The sequence below is a fragment of the Lepus europaeus genome, chromosome 2 (genome assembly GCF_033115175.1).
Source record: "Lepus europaeus isolate LE1 chromosome 2, mLepTim1.pri, whole genome shotgun sequence".
Classification (NCBI taxonomy): Eukaryota; Metazoa; Chordata; class Mammalia; order Lagomorpha; family Leporidae; genus Lepus; species Lepus europaeus.
The window spans coordinates 60,694,165-60,713,451 of NC_084828.1; the positions used below are offsets into that span (position 1 = coordinate 60,694,165).

The following is a 19,287-nucleotide window of genomic DNA, read 5'->3' on the forward strand; positions in this document are numbered from 1 at the left end:
TTAAGGCCTTCATACTCTCCCAGTTACAGCTTTTCTTATGTGTCACCATAATGTAACTGACTTTCAGGTTTATGACATGGGAGAAGTTTTTCTATTACACCATCTTAAAAATAATAGTTTTGGCATTTGACAACTAAATCATGTAGGATGGGTGCCTTGTAATTACTATTGTGTCCAATTAGCTCATACATCTTTTTCTCAACATGAAGAAGAAAACTACAACACAGAAATGTTCTGAAGTGGTTGTGTTCATTGGAAAAAATAAAGTACCAACTCCGCATTTTGTTAACATTCATTTTATAAAATACCTCAAAAGAACAGATAAAGTACTTGAGGTTACATAATAACCAGAACTGAAAAAAGAATGAATAAAATATAAATTAATGGAATACATAATTATTTTGCCACATTAGACAAGTTTTAAAAAAGCATTTAAAAAACCCAATAAAATAGTAATTGGGAAGAAAACCCTTCACTCTGTTGCTGTCTTTTCTGGACACTTTTTCTAGAAGCACTAAATTCCAGGTCAACAGGCATTTGTAACCATTTAACTCGGGCTGTAATTTGCTTCCATATCTGTCAGCTAAGAGAGAAATTAAAATTTTAATCAGGTTACATAATTGAGTGCAAAATAAAGCTTCAAGCTGAAAAAACCAAGAGGAGAACATCCGAACTGTAGGAAATGCTTCTGGAACTGGAAATTTAAAACTTCACATTATGAAGAAATTTTGCAAGTGTTCTTGGTGTGTGAAATACTGAGTTAACAAATGGGCCCTCTGAAGTTGTAATTAGGGCTGATTAAAACTGTTTGAATGTAGACAAGGATAATGGGTAAGAAGAACTGGATATTTTATTTATGGAGAGAAGTTCAAGTTAACTATCAACTGCTTTGATTCAATTCCAGAAAATTAGGCCAGACTGTATCAGCTACCAGGAGACAAAAGCAGATTGTGGAGATGCTATAGTATCACTGAGGATAGGCCCTTCTACCCTTAGGACGTGTTTGGTATGGAGAGGAATAATCTTAGCTACGATTTGCTTGCTCTTTTGGACTACATGCAACACTGGCTTAACTAACAATATTTCCTAATCTTCAGAAAAGAGATGCATGTTTAACTTTTTCGATCATAGTGAAATAAAGTCTGAACCATTTCTAACCACTTACAAGTAGTTACATTTATAACAAAAATATTTTGGTTTATTTCCTCAAAATGTCTTTTTGAGTGTGATGTCACAGGCAATCGGTAGCAAAGGGCTTTTCATGGCAGTGTCTCATAGAAGTTTCCCTCTTTCCATAGGAGTTGTTAATTCTTTTTAGTAACAAAACCAATGGCTGCTATTGACTAACAGATAAAGAGAGGGTTTGGTGGAGACATGTAAAAGTTCTTAAAAAAAATTTCAGGTCCAAATTTGCTATATCATCCCCATCTTTTAAAATTCTCATGGTTTGAAAATGAATCTTGATGTGAATGGAAGGGGAGAGGGAGTGGGAAAGGGGAGGGTTGTGGGTGGGAGGGAAGTTATGGGGAGGGGGAAGCCATTGTAATCCATAAGCTGTACTTTGGAAATTTATATTCATTAAATAAAAGTTTAAAAAAAATTCTCATGGGAAATCCTCACATATTATGAAAACTTAATGAGAACATACTATGTTTTCTAACATTCCTATTTTACATCATTCCCCAATCTATTAAGAAAGCTGTAACAATGTTATGAGAACGAAGTGGGATCATTTGGCTTGTCAACTGTACCCATGATCAGCAAGTCACAAAAAGGCCAAAATATACAGTGTTATTCCAATATCCCATCAGAAACTCATAAAACATATGAAAACCATGATGACATAACATTGAGCTCATAAACAGAATCAGCCAACAAATTTTAAGAAGTATAAAAAATGCATTCATATACCTACTCACAGAAAGAACATCGAAGGCAAATTATAAATTCCTCTTAAGGGAAATAGCCAGCTCAGAATCACTTGAAGAAATTCATACACAAGAGCACAAACATCCAAGGCCCCAGATTTCTCAAATATCTCATACCATGAAAGCCAGACTTTCAAGAACCGGCACCATTACTTTGCAAAGGAATGTGTTAGTTTCTCTTTCCAGGCAACCTGGCCATCTGCACAAGTTTTGGAGATTAACTTCTAACAGATTTATCTGATGTATGGTTGTGCTTTTTCAAGCAGAGAAGGGGGACTCAGAACCTAGAACATCCTTTTCTGTGACACTGAGTATGAAGTTAAGAAAGGTGTGTTTGGGGAAGGTCTTGTGTTGGAGTGAGTTAAGCAGCCAGTGCTTGGGCTGTCCCCAGCCCATACTGGAGTGCCTGGATCGAGTCCTGCCTCTTTGTGATCCAACTTCCTGCTAATCAGCATTGTGGGAGGCAGTGGATGAAGGCCAAGTACTTGGGTCTTTGCCAGTGCTGTGAGAGACTTGGATGGAGTTCCTGACTCCTGGCTTCCACCTGGCTCAGTCCTAGCTATCAGGGATTTTAGGAGATGAACCACCAAATGCAGGATCTCACCCTTTCTTTCCCTCACTCTGCCTTTCAAATAAATGAGTAAATAAACCTTAAAAAAAAAGGTGTGGAACATACCCACAGTTAGTCCAAATTAGAACAAACTGGGTTCTCACCTTTGACTCAAAGATGTTCTGTCTTAATGTTTCAACTAACTTGTGTTTAGGAACCAAAGAAGTAAACCGCTAGGAAATTCTGCAGCTCCTGTATTAAACCTGGCAGGTTTCATGCAGCAGAAATTTTTGTCATCAAAGACACGGATAAAGAATAAAACACCACGCTGGAGTCAGGTTAGAACTAGTGCCCAATGGTGCCAGGCACACCACTGATACTCAAAAAATATTTATAGATTTATTGAAAATAGTTAACATGGATTCTAAGGAACCACCATTTTGCAAAAAAGAATACAACCCTATCACATTTCTTTGACCTGATTGGATGGAGCAATGTGAAACAATGGGTGACAGACTCTGCAAATTAAATATGAAGTCTAATTTGATTGGAAAGAGAAAATTACTAGGAACTTAGCAAAAAACACTGCCACAGTAGTTTTGGCACTGAGTGCATAAAGGATTTAATGTTTCTACTGAAGTATGGTTCGCACACCAGTTAGGAACCAGAGTGTAATTGTTCAAACAGGAAATGAACTCTATTACATGCTGGGAAAGGTATGTTCATAATTTTATCTGGAAGTTATTATTAATATGTGTTGGGGAATGGCCCTCATTTTCTGAGTGCCTCAAAGTAACCCAGGCACAAATATCAGGAGACCTCATTATGTAACATACGACAGCACTGTCCTGTGTGAGTGTATTTCTCCCCCATATGCAGTAGTTGCTTTCTAATATCTTAGATTTTTACACCCATAGGATGACAGAGATGAGAACAGGGCAGATTCAAGGTCATGAAACTTGAACACTAAAAAGGGAAGCTCCTCTACATTATGTAAAATCCCCTTATAAAAGGCAGTTTATTGACAAATAAATGCTTTATACATTCAGGTTTTTCTCATCTCTCAACAGTGACGGTTTCTGAAGAACAGACTCAGTAGTGAAGAACACACACTTTTTTTTTTTTTTTTGCATTGGTTTGATATGTTGACAATCAGAACCTTTAAAGCATCGTGTAAATGAGAGAAATGGAACTGGACCCAGGTTGGGGGACATGAAGGCGGAGAACCAACAGGAGATTCAGTTGCTGACATGGACAGCAAGGGGTTAGGTAGGAGATGTTACAGCAGACCTGACTATTCTACAAGGTTTTGTCCAGGACACAGTACAGAAAACAAAACCCAAACGAACTGCAACTTCGCTAACTTGTAAACAAGGAAAAGCATTTCACAGATTCAAAGTTCAAGGGAAGTAAACGTCTTTAAATTATTTTTGTCAGTTCAACCCTGATTTCAAAGTATGGCTAGCAAAAACAAGGAAGCCGCGGCGGCCGTGGACATCCTGAGAAGCAGCTGTGGTCCGAGAAGCTGCACACCCCAGGGGAGCTCTCCCAGGCGCTGCGTGAGTGTGAGCACCTTCTCTCTTGAACTCCACCTCGCCTCTCTCTTCCATACTGCAGGAACATCTGTCAACTGCTTTTCATTTTGGCGACTCCACTCCTGGCTGCTATAGATTTAGACGTGGGGAGACTGGAGGAGGGAAGGCGAATTCTCGAAGGATGCTGCGGGCTACTTCCACGTTATTCTGGGCAATCTCCAAGGCTCTCTTCACTTCTTCAAAGGCATAGCCTTCACCCATGAGTTTTGCAATTTTTGCATCGACGTTTTCTAATGCTGCCTCAGGCCCATGGGGCTTTCGGTGGTGAATTTCTGGTGCAGTCCTGCGGGGCCGTGGCTTGGGGGGTCTGGCTGGTGCTTGTGAACCATCTGTGTAGGTTTTTAAAGAGAGATATTTAAACACTGAGATGAAAATGCAGACACCATAACACACTAGTATTAGCTGATCATTTTCTGTTACATATTATTTTTGTTATTTTTACAAACCTACCCCTTCCCCCCTTGTACTATTTTGGGATACATAATAGCATCCCCATTTCAAACATCAGAAAATGTAAGTGAAATGTTATTGCTAGTTCAACTGAGCAATTAACAAATTGTTACCAATTGTTCAATGTACTCTTGATGCCACATGGAAAAAAAGATGAAAACTGGGTAAAAAATAAAGACTTTCACTTGGTTGGGTAATACAGTCCACCTTTCTTCTGGGAGCACAGTGGTGGCTGCTTGTCCCCAAAGGGACAATCTGCAGAGCTTACCACTACAGGCAGCTCGTTCTTTGCTAGCCTACCGACATTCACGGCAGAGCCTTCTCCAATATGGCCTCTTTCCCAACCCTGTCACAGCAAAACTGCTATGAAAGTGTGCTTTGTAGGGTCTCTTCCTATGTGATTGTACAACTTAATAACGCTAAGCCTTACTGAGGCTAAGGGGAAAAAATGGAAAAGAAACTTGTAGTTACTGTGACTTTACTGTTAAATTAATAGGCTGAACAGAAGTAAACTCAGGGGGCCAGCGCTGTGGCATAGCGGGTAAGGCTGCCGCCTGCAGTGCCAGTATCCCATATGGGTGCCGGTTCAAGTCCCAGCAGCTCCATTTCCAATTCAGCTCTCTGCTATGGCCTGGGAAAGCAGTAGAAGCTGGCCCAAATCCTTGGGCCCCTGCACCTGTCTGGGAGACCCAGAGGAAGACCCAGTGCAGCCAATTGGAGAGTGAACCAGCAGATGGAAGATCTCTCTCTCTCTCTCTGGGTCTCCTTCTCTCTCTGTGTAACTCTGACTTTCAAACAGATCAAATAAATCCTTAAAAAAGGAAGTAAATTCAGTGCTCTGCATTACAGAAAGATTTGCTTGAGAAAAAAGGAAATGGATGAAACAGAGTGCAGAATTGGGTTCTAGATTAGCCAGCTAATGAGTTTCTCAGAGTTAATTGAATGCCATTATGCCCACAAATACACGGCAGTCTTAAGGAAAATGGAAAGCAATTACAGTCCATGTATTACACAGATCCTCAGGGCATGGGCGAGCTCAACTGACGGGCACCTTCATCAGGGATCTCCACTTATCTATATACTGTGGCGCATGCACACACACACACACACACGGCATTGTAGATGCCATGGCAAGAAACAGAATCTATCCTTGGTGGGTGGGAGGGCAAGAAGCAAAAGCCTATCAACTTTGCAAGACTGCTATAATTCATGCAATAGAATTTGTAGCCTGCTAATTTTATTTCAGGGAAAGCAATTCTTTGCTAGGAAAAAACAAGAAGTAAACATAATTCAGAAAACCGATGTAAACAAGGAAGAATACACATGTGTACGCATGCCATACACACACAGATTAAATCAAAACACTATCTAGGTAGTGAAAATCTGGATATCTCCAACCCTGGAATAGACATCTTTTTGAACAGATTGGAACTCTGCCAAATTCTATTTATGAGAGCAGCATCACTCTGATACCAAAACCAAGCAAAAAGATACTACATGAAAAGCAAACCACAGACCTATGTTCTTTTTTTTATTTTTTATTTTTTGACAGGCAGAGTGGACAGTGAGAGAGAGAGAGACAGAGAGAAAGGTCTTCCTTTTTGCTGTTGGTTCACTCTCCAATGGCCGTCGTGGCCGGCGCATCGCGCTGATCCAAAGCCAGAAGCCAGGTGCTTCTCCTGGTCTCCCATATGGGTGCAGGGCCCAAGGACCTGGGCCATCCTCCACTGCACTCCCGTGCTATAGCAGAGAGCTGGCCTGGAAGAAGGGCAACCGGGACAGAATCCGGCTCCCCGACTGGGACAAGAACCTGGTGTGCCGGCGCCCAAGGCGGAGGATTAGCCTAGTGAGCTGCGGTGCCGGCCGACCTATGTTCTTGACGAACATAGATGCAAAATGTCTCAATAAAATACTAGAAAACTGAATCCAATACCATACAAAAAATGATTACACATCACGATCAAGTAGGCTTTATCCCAGAGATGTAAGGGTGGTTCAATATTCACAAATCAATACATGTCATAAGTCACATCAACAGAATGAAAAACAAAAGCTATATGGTCACTTAAATAAATGCAGAGAAAGCACTTGGCAATATTCACATCCCTTTATGAGAAAAGCCCTCCACAAATCAGGTATAGAATGACTGTACCTTTAAGTTACAAAGGCTATATATTACAGACCAACAGCCAACATCAAACTGAAGGGGAAAAGCTGAAAGCATTTCCCCCTCAGATCTGGAGCAAGACAACAATGTCCATTTTCACGTATCTTATTCTATACAGTACTGGAAGTCTTAGCAAGAGAAATTAGGAAGGAGAAAGAAATAAAGGCCATCAAAATTGGAAAAGAGGAAGTGAAAATATCCATGTTACCTGAGTACACGATGTTGTATATGGAAAAATCTCAAAACTCCACCAAAAAGCTGTTAGAACTAATAAACCAATTCAGTAATGTTGCAGGTTATGAAATAAACATACAAAAAAGTAGCTTTTTTATATCCTAATGATAAACTCACTGAAAGAGCAATCAAGAAAGAAATCCCATTCAAAATAACCACACATACAAAAAATTAAACATTTAGGAAAAATTTAACCAAAAATGTCAAAAATCTCTACAATGAAAATTATCAAACGTTGGCAAAAGAAATCATTAGGACACAAACAATGGATAGATATTCCTTTCTCATGGATTAGAAAAATCAGTATTAGTAAAATGTCTATATTACCTAAAGCCATCTACACCAATGCTATCGCCATCAAAATACTGATGACATTTTTTACAGGGTTAGAATAAACAATCCTAAACTTCATATGGAATCATAAGAGATCCAGAATAGCCACAGCAATCCTGAGGGGTGGGGGACAGAAACCAAGTTTGAGGCATCACATTACCTGACCAAGCATACTACAAAGCTATAGCAATTAAAACAGCCTGGTACTGGCATAAAAGGAGACAAATAGAACAATTAATCCACGTATATGCAGCCAACTGATTTTGATAAAAGTACCAAGACATACAAAAAATTTTCAAATATCAATTGAAGGAAATGATGTTAAACAATTCCAAGGAGAAGTCATGACAGATGTTGAAGACAATGTCATTAAAAAAAAAAGAAAAAAAAAAAAGACCCTGCAAGACACCGGCATGGGCAAAGCTTCTTGGAAAAGACCCCCAAAACATAGACAATCAAAGCCAAAATTGACAAATGGGATTACATCAAATTGAGAAGCTTCTGTACTGCAAAAGAAACACTCAGCAAAGTGAAGAGGCAACCAATAGAATGGGAGAAATTATTTGCAAACTATGAAACTGATAAAGGATTAATGTCTAGATCTATAAAGAGCTCAAGAAACTAAACCAAACCATCTAGTTAGGAAATGGGAATTTTTCAAAAAAGGAAAATTCAAATGGCTTACAGACAAATGAAAAAATGTTCAGGATCACTGGCCATCAGGGAAATGTAAATCAAAACTACAGTGAGGTTTTATCTCACCCTAATTAGAATGGCTTTCATATAGAAATCAACAAACAACAAATGCTGGTGAGGATGTGGGGGAAAAGGTATTCTATTCCATTGATGGTGGGAATGCAAACTGACACAGCCATTGTGGAAGATGGTATAGAGATACCTCAGAAATCTGAATATAGACCTACCATATGACCCAGTAATCCAACTTCAGAAAATTTACCCACAGGAAATGAAAGAGTTATCTGTATCCCCATGTTTACTGCAGTTCAATTCACATTAGCTAAGAAATGGAACCAACTCAGATGTCCATCAACTGTAGAATGGATAAAGAAATCATGGTATATGTATACCATGAAATACTACACAGCAATAAGAAAAAAATGAAATTCTGTCTTTTGCAACAAAACGGATACAACTGAAAACCATCATGCTTAGTGAAATAAGCCAGTCCCCCAAGACAAACACCATATGTTCTCCCTGTGGTAATTTATAGAGTATCTAAAAGGTACTCTATAGAAATATAATTAACAGTTTGAGAAGCGATGATTTTGAACAGTCCTTGTCTTGACTGTTTAGGAACATTTTTTTTCATACTAGCTGTTGAACTCTTCACTTAGTGTAGGTTTAATCTTATGTGTATAAAGTTAATTGAAAATAGATCTTTGTAAAAAAATAAGAATGGGAATAGGAGAGGTTGGAGGAAGAAGGCTGGGAATGTGCGTGAGGGGGAGGGTAGAGTGGGAAGAATCATTATGTTCCTAAATTTGTATATGTGAAATGCATGAAGTTTATATACCTTAAATAAAATGTTTCTAGATCAAAAACAAATAAATAATATCTCTCAAAATAAATATCAATTTTCTCAATTGACCTAACTTACCATTTAAATCTTAATCTCACATATTGCAATTCATTAATCCTAGTCCTCATTGTCCTGAATCAAAATTAATTTCCACCAAATAGTGCTAGCATTTCTTTAGAATTGGACAAATGCTCAGAGGTTAAATTCTATTAATCTAACTGGAAATAAGACAGAAACTTGGAACTTCTTATCATCTGTTGCAAATTTCTATGTTTTCCTCAATATTTAATTAACTTGGAATATCCTAATCCTATACCTGGTCTAATTAGGCCGTGTAATTCTGAAACAGGCAACTCATCACTACAATAGAGAATAGATGGAGAGAAGAGGACTATCATACAGGGACTTGAGATTGGCTGGATGCAACTCAGTTTGGCCACTAAGATTTTTAGAGACCTTGGGGAAAGCAATTTACTTTTTTTTTTTAACTTTTATTTAATGAATATAAATTTCCAGTGTACAGCTTATGGATTACAATGGCTTCCCCCTCCCATAACTTCCCTCCCACCCGCAACCCTCCCCTCTCCCACTCCCTCTCCCCTTCCATTTGCATCAAGATTCATTTTCAATTCTCTTTATATACAGAAGATCAATTTAGTATAAAGATTTCAACAGTTTGCACCCACATAGAAACACAAAGTGAAACATACTGTTTGAGTACTAGTTATAGCATTAAATCAAAATGTACAGCACATTAAGGACAGAGATACCACATGAGGAGCAAGTGCACAGTGGCTCTTGTTGTTGACCCAACAAATTGACACTCTAGTTTATGGCGCCAGTAACCATCCTAGGCTGTCGTCATGAGTTGCCAAGGCTATGGAAGCCTTCCAAGTTTGCCGACTCTGATCATATTTAGACAAGGTCATAAAAGACAGAGTGAGGATAGTAACCAATGATCCTAAGAGTGGCATTTACCAGGTTTGAACAATTATACAGCATTAAGTGGGGAAGAGGACCATCAGTACACACAGGTTGGGAGTAGAGCCATTGGTGGTAGAGTAGAGGTTATGATTACAAAGGAATGAGGCCCAAGTGCACTAGACAGGGCCTAGAACAAAGGACAGAGTCATTATTAGAGGAGCTAAGAAAGGTGCTGTCTAAGCTACAAGTAATTTTTCTGATTGAGAGGCAAATAGAACCTGCTAGAAGGGGCTTGATAATAATCTGGTGGGCTTTAGGCCTTGTAAGTTAAGAGGCCCAGGCCTATCTATCTCTTCACATGGGGTATATCCTAAGGGAGGTGTGAACCTCCTAGGGGAAGGCACTCTGTTGACTTTCATTACTTATTAGTTTTATTTTAAATGGCTTATAGATAAGATTGTCCATAAATTTAAGCTGCTAAAATCAATCAAAGATACATTTTAATTTGTGGGACCTGAATCTGTGTATCATATGTTTTAAACTTGTTGGTAGAAAGAAACTAAAAACATTTTAGATGGTTGTGCTTAAGTTTACTGGCTAAACAAACTACACCATGTTAGATATTTAAGAGGTGTTTTCAAATACATGATTCTTAAAATTTATAGAAGGCATTGGACCTTCTGGTAAATGTTTTTTTAAGTTGTTATCTAATGGTTGAAACGGTTTGCTAAGTATTCATGTGATATTGCTATTGTCAGCAAGCGATCTAGGACTTGCTCCCTCATTTCTCTATTCTAAGCCCAACTTGTTCTTTCATTTCTCTATTCTCTTCAAGGTAGGAAACTAATTCTATTATGAAGGAATCTGTAGGACGCACAATTTAATCTTTAGACCTTATAAAAGAGATGGCTAACATTTTTCTGTAATAGCATAGCCAAAATAAGAACTTAAATAATAATCTCATAGCTAGATTCACTTCGCCATCAGCGAAGTATACAGTAAGTAGAAAAAACCTTCCTTTCAGACCAAAGGGAAAGAAAGTTTGAAAGTGAGAATATAATTTTCCTCATGGGCATTGCCTACCTTAGAAAAACTACTACAGAACATGCCTGTGACTATAGACTTGTAGTTCAGGCCACCGAAGATTAGAGATGGGACATGGGCACTCCCTTGACTTGCATCCTCTGGTCTGCTTTAACACAAACCAGGAGGAAAAGAAAGCTAGGCATCAGAAGCAATGGGTGGCAGGCCTATTAATGGCTGATCTGTACAGTGATCTGCCCTCAAGGAGACCCAACAGGCCAGTCCACTGCAGTGGCTTTCAATGTGGTAAGCCTGGGCTTCAGCAGAAGTCAGCTTGTGAAGAGCAATTTACTTTTTTTAAAAAGATTTATTTTATTTATTTGAAAGAGTTACAGGGAGAGGTACAGAGAGAGAGAGCCTTCTATGCACTGGTTCACTCTCAGATGGCCACAATGGCCTGAGCTGCGCCAATCCGAAGCCAGGAGCTCGGAGCTTCCTCAGGTCTCCCATGTGGGTGCAGGGGCCCAGGGACTTGGGCCATCTTCTACTGCTATCCCAGGCCATAGCAGAGGGCTGGATCGGAAGAGGAGCAGCTGGGACTAGAACCGGTGCCCATATGGGATGCTGGCACTTCAGGCCAGGGCTTTAACGTGCTGCACCACAGCACTGGCCCCACAATTTATTTTTATAATCCATGTTCTCCAAAGATACTTCTGTACCTCCTTTTTTTTTTTTTTTTGACATGTAGAGTGGATAGAGAGAGAGAGAGAGACAGAGAGAAAGGTCTTCCTTTTTGCCGTTAGTTCACCCTCCAATGGCCGCTGCTGCCAGCTCAACGTGCTGATCCGAAGCCAGGAGCCAGGTGCTTCTCCTGGTCTCCCATGCGGGTGCAGGGCCCAAGCACTTGGGCCATCCTCCACTGCCTTCCCGGGCCATAGCAGAGAGCTGGCCTGGAAGAGGGGCAACCGGGATAGAATCTGGCTCCCCAACCGGGACTAGAACCCAGTGTGCCGGCACCTCAAGGCGGAGGATTAGCCTGTTAAGCCACGGCACTGGCCACCTCCATTTTTAAATGTATTGTTTATCTCTATCCTCAGTCAGGTGCAATAATAATCAATTCATGTATTGTACAGAATGTGTACTGAGGAGACCATTAAAAAATAGGATAAAAGATTCACATCTATAATGATAACTGCTATTCTCAAAATATATGGAACAGCTTGCTGTAAATTAAGTAACATAAATGCCAGAGAATTGTGGGAGAGGAACAAATATGGAATTTGTTGTGAGTTGGTTGATTCAACAGAAAACCCTGAAGCAAAATATTAACAAGCTAGAATTGTGGATATCCCGAACTAATAATAGAAGCTATTAACAAAGGAAGGGGGCCACTGAGAGACACAGATCATAGACGCAGTCGAGAGCAGGAAGACGACAGAAGATGAAGATGAAACCACCTCAGAATTTCCCAGTGCTATAAACACTGCAGCTAGGGAACACACTGGAATGACAATGAATTTTATCAAACTATATATGTTTCCTTACTTAAATAAACACCATCCTTCAAACACAGTTACCATGAAAGGACATGTGTTTACTCTAGTGCTGCTGTCCATGCTCATGGTACTTCTGAACTCCAAGGATCAATGGCAACAGTACCAAAGTAAGTGTGGAGCCACAGACATGTTCCTGGAGTGCCAATGTTAGAAAGGGATGTGAGGACATTTGTATTTTTAAATATTGAAATGAATATGGATTTACCAAGGAGTAAAATGTGATGCTTCCATGAATGCTGAGGTAAAATAGGGCTTGAAGTAATTTCCTGCATCTAGTTGTATACATTTAGCCAATGTTCCAGTCCTTGTGCTGTTCAGGGTGAATTCTTCAAGATTTGCAAGCTTTGATTGATGTGTAAATCTTGATTCAGTTTTCATTTTCTGAGCACATAAAAGAGCAAAGATACAGACAAAAGTCCTGGAAGTCATGGTAATTAGTTTCATGGAAACGAGATGGGAATAAGGCCTAGATGCTTACTCTGGGTCAATGTAATCTAGAAGTGGGCATGGGGGGTGAGTAATATTGCTCCTAAGAGAGTAAAATCTGGTAACTGAAGGACAGAAAAAAATCTTAGCTGCTATAATAGTCTGGGGCCCCAAACAGCCCCAGAATAAACATATGCATGGCATTAAACTATTTTGTTGTGAGAGGCATGTGACAACAATTAGGAAAAAGCAAAGGTCTAGAAAGGCTGCTAAGGCAGACTAAGATATAACAATAAAAGTGAGACATATTGCTGCTGTGTGTCTACATAATCCACATGGCTGATTACATCTCTGTAATCTACCCTCCACATTAGTGACAGTCAATTTTTTTTTTTTTTTTTGACAGGCAGAGTGGACAGTGAGAGAGAGAGAGACAGAGAAAGGTCTTCCTTTGCCGTTGGTTCACCCTCCAGTGGCCGCCGTGGCTGGTGCGCTGCAGCCAGCGCACCGCGCTGATCTGAAAGCAGGAGCCAGGTGCTTGCTTCTCCAGGTCTCCCATGGGATGCAGGGCCCAAGCACTTGGGCCATCCTCCACTGCACTCCTGGGCCACAGCAGAGAGCTGGCCTGGAAGAGGCGCAACCGGGACAGAATCCGGCACCCCGACTGGGACTAGAACCTGTGTACTGGCGCCGCTAGGCAGAGGATTAGCCTGTTGAGCCACGGCGCCGGCCGACAGTCAATTATTTAACCACAAGAAAGTCCTATTTCCCTCATCTCAAGTTTGGGGGTTTTTGGTCCATTTCTGGAAACATGTGTCTAAGAAGCAAATGCTACTGTATTGATGAATACATTTCCCCATTTTATATTGGCTATACTAAGTTCCACTCAACAATAATTAATATACTGTCTATATTTCTAAACAAAAGCAAAGACATTTAATGTGTATGTGCATATAAAGTTAACATATCTTTTAAAACACTGTAATAATGTTTGACAGCACACAATAATGACAATCATACAATAATTTAAAATGTCACATATTAAAAATTAATGATGTGGTAAGATACTATGACACTATGTTAAATGGAACGGGCATAGAATTGGCATATTGTGTATGATCTTAACTAAATGAAGAGGTGCACAGTTAAAATATTAGAAACAAGCATTCCATTTGGGCATTGTTGTTTCCATTGATGATAAGGTTAAACTGTGGTTTTTTTTGTTTGTTTGTTTCTGTAATTAATTTAAAGTTTCAATGTTTGTATACTATTTTCATAATTAGAAACAACAAAATAGCCTCAGATCCCATCTGCCAGTTTCACAGGCCTGAGATAATCAAGGATCTAAGAGGAGAGGCAGGGGCTGAGTCTGCTCATGTGAAAAGGGAGAAAATACAGAGTGAATGGCTTGCACAAGTCATGTGGAGAATGATCAGTATCCAGGGTTTGAAATTTGAAATACAGTTTTATTCTAATACCACCCATTCCTGTATCATAACTACTATTGTCTTTATTTGACATTATCACTGAGTAATTTCTAAACTCGGTTTAGCAATCTTTATTATGTATGTGTGATTTTTTTTTCTAACTTGATTTTGGATTGATTAAATATTATTATTTAAAAAATAAATGTGCACAGCTTACTGAAAAGAACTCATTTTATTTCTATCAGACTGGTACTGACTAGCTTTTATACCTTGGGTAAATTATTCAACTTTGTTGTAATAATATTAATTTCAGAGTTGTTATGAGGAATATAAAATCTCTCCCAGAAAAAAACTGAAAAGGAAAGAAAAAAAACTCTTTGTGTGTGTATATATATATAAATATTTATATATTATACTAAAAGTATATGCATTTATATATTATGTTATATAACCATATATCAAGGGTATTTCAAAAATTTATTGGAAAATGGAATTAAAAGAAAGTTTATTCTTGTCCAAAATTTTTTTAAATCCATGGATACTCATACTCATGTTCAATATATAAATATATTGCTGTAAACACATAATACAGATTGTCATACAAATATACTATGTTTTTATGTGTATAAGTATAAATTATGCACATTATAGGTTGACTGCACATTACTTAATTCACATATATATCTATAGCTAATATATGCTATACCAAATAGCATAGTATTTGGTCTATTATAAGTGCTTTAAAGATCTTACAAAGTGGCACTCCTTATATTATGAGATATAACCTCTTAGGTTGTCTAGTAAATCAATGACGATTCTTAGGATGGACAGCCAAACTTTTAGACTACTGATTTATAAAACTAAAACAGATGAGAATTAGAAGAAAATATATCATGGATTTAACTGATCAGGAAGTACAGGAAATCTTATACCCATTATAGTTATAGTCTTGTTATTCAATTATAAGTTGGCTCAATTGATATAACTCACTTATGCCTTAAGGCTGAATTTCTGCCACCATAGATAGACTAATTATAGTAGGACATGATTTAAAAGTTTCACTAAATGAAAAATAAGTTTAAAAAACCTTTAAATACACTGTATTTTAAATATATCCAAGCAAACTGTTATTAAAGAATTATCTAAGTATCCTCTGTTTTTAAAATTGAAGCTAGGGATGGATATGTGGCTTAATGGTTAAGATGCCAGTATGGGCACCTATATCCCACACTAGAGTGTCTGGGTTCAATATCTGGCTCCAGTTCCTAACTCTAGCTTCACGCTAATGTAGACCCTGGAAGGCAGTGATGAAGGCTCAAGTCAATGGTTTCTTGCCACTCATGTGGCAAACTGGACTGTTTTCTCAGCTCTGGACTTCGACCCAGCCCAATCACAGCATTGTAAGCATCTGGGCAATGAACTAGCGCCCATTCACTCTCATTCTCTTTCTCTCCTTCTAACTCTTAGTAAAAATAAATTAAAAACAAACAAACAAAACCCTGAAGCTGTGTATAAGAAGGAGCAACCATATTAGGAAGTTAAACTCTGGTAAAACTCAACAACAGAGCAATTTTCTTTTTTGAAACACAAAACAAATGAAAACATAAAGACACACACACACACACAAACATAACTTAAACCATCTTATCACTAATGACAATATATAATTTTAACCCTTGTGTGAAGTGAATCGATGCTCTTTAATTGAAATCTTACAGAATATTTGGCCAAATACACCATTCATTCAACATTCCAACCATTTTCCTTTGAAATATAAAGGAAAAGTAGGACTGGAATTAACTCCTTTTTAATGAGATCTCCTTTATTTTGTTGGCATACTTGACAATAAGATCTTTCACTGGTTGTAAATAAATTTAACGTGAGTTGAGCTAAGATTACAGCACTGTTTTTAAGTATAACCTTGAGCTGCCTTCTAAAGGCTAACAATATAAAAAGTCTTTTCTAGAGCTATTGCTACACTTCATCAGCACACACATTATGGAGTTTTTAAAGAATCCAAATTGTAGCAGAATATATCTTAGAAGAGAAAGTTTGTAAAATTCACACATAGCTTTACAGACCTGAACACCATGTAAATAATATATCCAGTGTAAGAAAACAGCAGACTGTTAGCATAGACACTTTACCCACGTGGAGGAATATGTGAGCTTAACAGGCAGATAAAATCCTCTTATATCTGATTAACTATCTCTAACATACACATATGACTTTTGCAAAATCCTAATTAATTTTTTTTCCAAAAAATCTCCTAAATTTCTAGGCTAAATTTGTAAAACCTTCCATTTTTTGGAATTTAAAACGCACCTTTACAATACTGACATAGCACTCTGCCTTTTATTTCCCCTCCAACAGGCAAAATCCTAATTAATTTTTTTTCCAAAAAATCTCCTAAATTTCTAGGCTAAAAAAAATCTCTTTGGGAGGAATAAGCACTTTGTTAAGCACTTTTGTGTATGTAGATATACATGTAAACGCCAAACGTCCTTAATGAAAACAGATTAGTTACCCACAAAAAGGACTACCAGAATCCTGATGGCATATAAGCCTTGAGTTTCATGTTTCATCCAAAAAGTCAGGTGCATTCTCTCTGAAGGTGTGAAACAAACTTCGTAGGCAGCCTAGCAGCCCTGTGAACTGCAGGCAAACAAACATCTGCTGGGAAAATGTATCTTATTTTTCGTGGTTTGACCATGTTAGTAGGTTGAAATATTTGATGTTACTACTAGCTAAGGCCCTCCAAGTAATCACTATAGGGCTATTTTATCTCTTAGGTAAAAGCCAGTTCTGATTTCAGGCAAATGGCTATTTGGGGATGTTTCAACAAGGTCTGTGATACAAAGTTCTTGCTGAAAATGCTAATTGAAATTCATTCCAGTTGAAATCATATATGTGAATGATACTCCTCTGGGCACTATAACATCCACATATTATGGAGCAATCTGTAAAGATGCTGTGAAAATAGTTTTGCCCACAACTCTTCTCATAACTTGAATATATTTCTTTTAACCTAGAGGTGGTGGTACTGAACATATTATTTTAAATCAGTCATATTACTTTCCTCAAAGATGTATTTTAACATATCTTCCTTAAAAGATGTATTTTAACATTACTTCCTTAAAGAACTTTCTTCCTTATATTACATACAGTCTGTCACACACAGTCTCTCCCCATGATTTTCATGATTTGTCATCAAATCTATTAGTTTCTTTTCTAGCACTATAGGTTACCCATAGATATATCTGAAATTTTCAAATGATAAGAAGCATTGAAAAGAGAATATGAACTAAAATTTGAAAAGGTTAATAAGGATTTGTCTTTCTTTTCCTAAATTATAAGCCAGAACACACATTTATAAAACTGAGAGGCAATTGTGCATCTCCCATGTGTGGCAACTCAAGAATCACCATGATGGTAATTCATAATTCTCAAAGAAGCTCATTAATTATATTGATTCAGAAGAAAAAGGTACCCTAATCCACGGTTGGTAGGAATGTAAACTAATGCAGCCATTGTTGTAGACAGTATGGAGATACTTCAGAAATCTGAAAATAGATCTACCGTATGACCCAGCCATCCCATTCCTGAGAATTTATCCAAACAAAATGAAATCAGCAGATGAAAGAGCTATCTGTAGCCCCCTTGTTCACTGCAGCTCAATTCAAAATAGCTAAGATGTGGAATCAATGCACATGTATATCACATGAAGACTGGATAAAGAAATTATGTTACATATACACTATGGAATACTACTCAGTTATAAAAAAATAAATCTTGTCTTTTGCAACAAAATGGATGCAACTGGAAACCATTATACTTAGTAAAATAATCCAGTTCCAAAAACAGATACCACAAGCATTCCCTAATCTGTTGTAACTAATAGTGTACCTAAAATGCAATGTATTAGTGTGAAATCAATATTTTGAGATTTGATGATTGTTTAGAGCCCTTGTCTCTACTGTTGAGGAACAGGGATTTCTTCTTCTTACTATCTGTTGAACTCTTTACTTAGTGTAGGATTAATATTATGAGTAAAAAGTAAACTGAAATTAGATCTTTGTAAAAATTAAAGGTGGGAACAGGAGAGGGAGGTGGAAGAAGGGTTGGGAGTATGGGCAGGAGGGAGGGAGGGGAGGAAAGTATCACTATGTTCCTAAATCTGTATATATGAAATACATGAAATTTGTATAACTTAAAATAAATTTATAAAAATAAATTATAAAACACATGGCTATTGTATTAATAAATCTTCTGTAAACTGTGGTTTGAACTTAAAAACTCAAACTCTTAAAATAAGATATAAATCTATTTAAGGAAAGCCTCTGATGTTTTCAAATACCAGACACAGATGTTCTGCAAAAAACATGTGCGCTAAGTTTAACACATACATCAGCTATCTGCTTCCTTCCTTTAGTATCTCTGTTCACTCATCTACTTACCCATCTTTTTTTTTTTTTTTTTGGACAGGCAGAGTGGATAGTGAGAGAGACAGAGAGGAAGGTCTTCCTTTTTGCTGTTGGTTCACCCTCCAATGGCCGCTGTGGACGGCGCATCTCGCTGATCTGAAGCCAGTAGCCAGGTGCTTCTCCTGGTCTCCCTTGCGGGTGCAGGACCCAAGGACTTGGGCCATCCTCCACGGCCTTCCCGGGCCACAGCAGAGAGCTGGCCTGGAAGAGGGGCAACCAGGATAGAGTCCGGCGCCCCAACCGGGACTAGAACCCGGTGTGCCGGTGCCGCAAGGCAGAGGATTAGCCTGTTAAGCCACGGCGCTGGCCTTACCCATTTATTTATCTATCCATCACTTGTCTATCCATCCAAGAAATTATGTGCTGCACATTCTTCTGGGCATGTGGAGATAAAGCAATTCTATACACTGAATGTTTTACATTCCTCTCAACCTACTCCCCAGTGTGATGGTATCTGGAGGTGAGAGAGGGACTCTAATGAGGGGATTAGTGTTCTTACAAAAGTGACCCATAGCAATCCCTTGCTCCGGTGTGATGTGTGAACCAGGAAGAGGGCCCTCAGAGGCCACCACATAGCAGCAGCACCTTGATATTGGACCTTCCAGCCTCCAGGACTGTCAGAAAGCAATGTTTCCTGTTTAAATCATCTA

At 38.3% G+C, this 19,287-nt stretch overlaps 1 protein-coding gene across 4 annotated transcripts in view; it reads right to left on the reverse strand.

Moving 5' to 3' along the window:
- Positions 1-310: 310 nt before the first annotated feature.
- Positions 311-19,287, reverse strand: part of CBLB (Cbl proto-oncogene B) — a 238,091-nt gene continuing 219,114 nt past the window's right edge. For all 4 annotated transcript variants that reach the window (XM_062207509.1, XM_062207500.1, XM_062207492.1 and 1 more), the window contains one exon: positions 311-4,402. In XM_062207509.1, the coding sequence (XP_062063493.1) occupies positions 4,143-4,402 (260 nt within the window). In that variant the 3' untranslated portion in view covers positions 311-4,142. The remainder of the gene's footprint in view (positions 4,403-19,287) is intronic.